General features: G+C 68.7%; 1 protein-coding gene across 1 annotated transcript; it reads left to right on the forward strand.

Annotated features, from left to right (window-relative positions):
• Nucleotides 1-839: 839 nt before the first annotated feature.
• TLNRD1 (talin rod domain containing 1) lies at nucleotides 840-3,437 on the forward strand. The gene has a single exon (XM_037511433.1). It carries the CDS (start codon nucleotides 840-842, stop codon nucleotides 1,914-1,916), a length of 1,077 nt encoding a protein of 358 aa, XP_037367330.1. The 3' UTR covers nucleotides 1,917-3,437.
• The last annotated feature ends 1,526 nt before the right edge of the window (nucleotides 3,438-4,963 follow it).

The following is a 4,963-nucleotide window of genomic DNA, read 5'->3' on the forward strand; positions in this document are numbered from 1 at the left end:
GCGCGGGGGAGCTCAGCCGCCGCGGGCCCGGGCCGGGGAGCCCCCGGGCATGGACTCGCGCCCGCCGCCTGCGGCCGGCCCCGGGGCGCGCGGGCGGGGAGGACGAGCCGCCGCGGCGCCGGGCGGCGCGCACTGAGCCGGCCAGACGCGCGGGGCCGCCGCGGGCCGGGCGCAGCTGCCAGGCGCGAGGGCACGCCCGGGCGGGGCGGGCGGGCGGGCCGCCGCGCGCCATCGGGGCCGCCTCCCGCCGGCTCTGACTCGGCGCGGCCGCGCCAGCCCCGGCCACACCCTCGGCCCCGCCGCCGCCCTCCCCAGGCCGGAGGCCGGAGATGCGCCCCGGGCCCCGGCGGGGTCGCGCCGCCTGAAGCCCGCGTGCGCCGCCGACCCGGGCCGCCGACGGAGCGCGGCCGCGCCCCTCCGGGACAGGCTTTGGAGCCAAAGAAAGGGAGGAAGGAAGGAAGGACAACTCCCCGCGCCCCGCGCCGCCCCGCCCGGCGCGCGCCGGCCATGCCCAGGAAGGCGGCGGCCGCCGGGCAGAAGGGACTTTCCTGGCCGCGCGGCGGCGGGGAGCGCGGACGGTGAGCCCCGGCCCGGTTCATGGTTCCTGCCCGCGCGCGCGGACGCCGATCGCCGCAGCCCCGCCCCGCGCCGCGGAGAGCCTCCCGCCGGCCCGGCCCTCGGCCCGCCCCGCGCCGCCGCCGCCCCGCGCGCCCTGCCCGCCGCGCTGGATGGCATGATGGTGCGGCCCGGGCGCCGCGGCCGGGGCCAGCTGAGTCGCCACGGCCTCGGGCGCGGCGGTAGCGGGCTCCCCAGCGGCATGCCAGTGCCCCCCGGGCGCGATGGCTAGCGGCAGCGCCGGGCAGCCCACCGGCGAGGCGGCTCCCCCGGCTCCCGCGAGCGCCGGCGGCGGGACCGGCTCGCAGCCGCGGAGGAGGCTGGTGTCCGTGTGCGACCACTGCAAGGCCAAGATGCAGCTGGTGGCCGACCTGCTGCTGCTGTCCAGCGAGGCGCGGCCCGTGCTCTTCGAGGGCCCCGCCTCCGCCGAGTCCTTCGAGCAGTGCCGGGACACCATCATCGCGCGCACCAAGGGCCTCTCCATCCTCACGCACGACGTGCAGAGCCAGCTCAACATGGGCCGCTTCGGGGAGGCGGGGGACAGCCTGGTGGAGCTGGGCGACCTGGTGGTGTCGCTGACCGAGTGCTCCGCCCACGCGGCCTACCTGGCGGCCGTGGCCACGCCGGGCGCGCAGCCCGCGCAGCCGGGCCTCGTGGACCGCTACCGGGTGACCCGCTGCCGCCACGAGGTGGAGCAGGGCTGCGCCGTGCTGCGGGCCACCCCGCTGGCCGACCTGACGCCGCAGCTGCTGCTGGACGTGTCGCAGGGGCTGTCGCGCAACCTCAAGTTCCTGACGGACGCGTGCGCCCTGGCCAGCGACAAGTCCCGGGACCGGTTTTCGCGCGAGCAGTTCAAGCTGAGCGTCAAGTGCATGAGCACCAGCGCCTCGGCGCTGCTGGCCTGCGTGCGCGAGGTCAAGGCGGCGCCCAGCGAGCTGGCCCGCGGCCGCTGCGCGCTCTTCAGCGGGCCCCTGGTGCAGGCCGTGAGCGCGCTGGTGGGCTTCGCCACGGAGCCGCAGTTCCTGGGTCGCGCGGCGGCCGTGAGCGCCGAGGGCAAGGCGGTGCAGACGGCCATCCTGGGCGGCGCCATGAGCGTGGTGTCGGCCTGCGTGCTCCTGACCCAGTGCCTCAGGGATCTGGCGCAGCACCCCGACGGGGGCGCCAAGATGTCGGACCACAGGGAGAGGCTGAGGAACTCGGCCTGCGCCGTGTCTGAAGGCTGCACCCTGCTATCTCAGGCTTTAAGGGAGAGGTCTTCGCCCCGGACTTTGCCGCCAGTGAATTCCAATTCTGTGAATTAGCCCTGTCCCGCCCCCCCCAGCGGAGCAAGTACTTACTCTCGCCCCTCGCCATGTATACCAAAGAAACCACAGGTGAAGCCCCGGTGCCCTCCGCGTCCGATGCACGAGAGGAATCTTCCAGAAGGCAGGACGACGCCTACCATTCAGGGGCCGCCGGAGGCCCGCCGGACCGTGGTGGCTGTGCCCCCTCCCTGCGGCCCTTCTTCCAGAACTCCCGCTGGACGTGCCACCCCGGGGCCGGAAGGAGGAGGTGGCGGGCCCTCTTCTCGGTCTTTCTGTTTTCTAATGAAAAGAAAGGTTACCTCAGTTCTCGCTCCCTAGACGCGGGGCGGCCTTGGCTCCGGGCAGCGGCCAGCCGGCGGAGGCGCATGGAGGGAGCCGGCCCTGCCGTGTGATTTGCAAACAGGAAAGCTACTGTGAGTGTGTGTCCTAGTTCTAATTTACACCATAGAGTGGTTCCCGTGTTGAGTTTTTACCTTGCATGTACTGGAGTATTTATTTCATCTATTAAAACGTTATGTTTCTCAGATGGCTTCGGGCAGTTACTGTGGATCCTCAGTGGGTCTAGGGGCCTCCCGGCCTCTCCAGAGGCCCCGGAAGTTCCCCCGGAGCAGCAGGGGTCCCCGCGAGGCGCCTTTGTGGAGCGCGGGGCCGGGAGCGAGCTCCTCGGTGGGCGCACCGGTGCCTGAGCCGTGACCCGGGAAGCTGGCGCGGCCGCCCTTGGCTTTGTCCAGCCCAGTTTCTCCTGGAAAGCGAAACCGGCCAGGGAAGGGGCTTCCTCTTCCCGGTGTGCCGGCCCCCGCTCTGCGCCCGGAGCTGCGGGCACTGGCTGCTCTGTCCGGCCGCCACTGTGGCTGGGTCCGTTCAGACCAGCCGGGGACTGATTCTGGAGGCGCGAGGTCGAGACAAGGGTGGGGTGGCCGGGGGGGCCGCGCATGATGGCAGGCTCCGGCCTGTGCTGGGGCCTCGGCCGTGTGCTGCGTCCTTGGACGTTTGCAGCTACGTCAGTCTTTCCTGCAGGCATTTTCAGGAGGTTTCTTTGGGGTGTGTGGTTTCCTGGGCCTCAGGCTGAGAGCTCCCCCAAACCCCAGTGCTGCCCTGGGGGCTAGGTGGGTTTTGCCTGGGCTCAGCGCCCCGTGTTCCTGGGGTTTGAGGTGCTGGGTCTTTGCGTCCCCACAGATCTGAAAGATTCCTCCCTGCAGTATGTTATCGAGAAGGTGCCGCCGAGCAGCTGTGTCCGTCCCCAGGAGGCCGTGCTCCGCGGGCGGGCCGGGGCCAGGGCTGTCTCTTGTCTCTGAGGTTTTTTTGGAAGCCTGAGGTTAAACGTCTTAAACTTTAATTAAAAACTTTTAAAGTCTTAAAGTGGTAGGTCCTTATGTTTACCGAAAGTGGCCAGGGACGCTCTTACTTTTTCCTCTCAAGTCACAGTAGATTAAACATTTAAGTCTTTTAAGGAAGAAAGTGGCCTTGGGAATGTTTGTTCCCCGTCCTTGGAGGTGTAGGCCAGCGGGGGCGGGCGTGGGGGAGACCCGGCCCCTCCGCGGGCCCGCGCGCGTCCTCCCTGCTGCCGTAGGACTGAGCAGCTCCGGAAGGCAGCCTCGCCTGGCGCGCTCACAGGGAGCAAACTGAGCAACGAACTAAGCAAAATGAAATTGGGGCCAGAGACTGTGGATTTAGCGTTTGGTTAGGAAAAGGGGCGGCCCGGTGCTCTCGGACACATGCCTTGCAGGAGCAACTCTCAGGGAGAGACCCACCAGGAAAGAGCCGCTTCCCGGTCTATGTGGATGGTCGGGGCCAGCGGGCTGGTGGTGGGGTGTGGGGCACCCTCCCTGGCCTCCTGGCCCACGGCAGCTCTGCTCGGCCACCCGCCGGCCGTCTGAGTCCGGGTGGTGTCCAGCCCCTCCTGCTTGTCCCCAAGACCACGCCAGGGCGGGGGTCAGGGTCTTCCTTCCGGCAGGCACTGGAGTAGACTCGCCCGTCCCCCTCACGCCTCTGCCTGGCACTGCGGCCCAGGGGGCCCCTGATCCCAGGTGCTCCCTGCTTGTTAAGTAGCCCCGACTTTAAAGCAGGAGCCCCTGAGACAGATTTCTCGGGGTGTAATAAGGCCCGTAGAGACGCTGGTTCCAGGAGGAACTTGGAGTGGCCTGATTCTCCTCATGCAGCCCACTGGAGTGGGGGAGCCTTCTCATAGCGGCTCTGGGAGGGGAAACCTCCTTCCACCGCACGGTGGGGGGAGCGAGTCTTAAAGGCAACGTTCTCGGAACAGAATCCCTTTGCTGTCACAGCCCTGGCAAGCAGTGGGGCAGCGCAGGTGGGCTCCCCTGAAGCTGGGCTGCCCCGCTTGGCGGCTTCAGGTTTGGCCTGAGGGAGATGCAAAAATCCCACGTGTGCATGTGGTGTGTGCACGTGTGTGGTGGGCATGTGTGTGCACGCATGTGGTGTGTGCAGTATGTGCACAGGTGTGCGTGTGGTGGGTGCACGTGGTGTGTATATCCGTGTTTGTGTTTCCATCCCCCCATCCACGTTGTCTTCCTCTAATTTAGGGTCACATCTCTTCAGACAGCCGGGAGCTTGGATGTTGCAGCCCCAGTGGCTGCGCTGGGCAGCAGCAGGGGCCTGGGTGTCTGGCAGGCAGAACCGCAGTTTTCACAGACAAGTCACAGACACACCTGCCTTCCGCTGGGTGTGACGGCCGTGAACAGGTCCAGTAGGGACAGGAGGGGCCTACCAGTGCCCTGGGTGCTGCGCTGGGGGGGTGCGCAGAGGCTTCGCCGCCCCCGCTTGCCTTGCCGCTGGCGCCTGCCTGAGCCGGGGACGCAGTGCTGGGGCCTGGACTCAGGTGGCACCCGGCTGGGCTCCAGTGCGGACCTTTGCCGTCCACGTGGCCGGCGCGGTCCTCCTAGGCCCGGGCTGAGCGAAGGCCGGCCACTCAGTGTGTGACCTCGGCCTCGCTGCCTCTTGGCGCCCGGCTGGCCTGAGTCAGCGGCAGGTATCCGGCGCCGTCCTGTTGGGCTGGGCAGACGTGGATGTCCCGGGCTATGATGTCT

This window comes from Talpa occidentalis, unplaced genomic scaffold (assembly GCF_014898055.3).
Source record: "Talpa occidentalis isolate TD23 unplaced genomic scaffold, MPIMG_talOcc4v2.1 talOcc4.14, whole genome shotgun sequence".
Taxonomy (NCBI): Eukaryota; Metazoa; Chordata; class Mammalia; order Eulipotyphla; family Talpidae; genus Talpa; species Talpa occidentalis.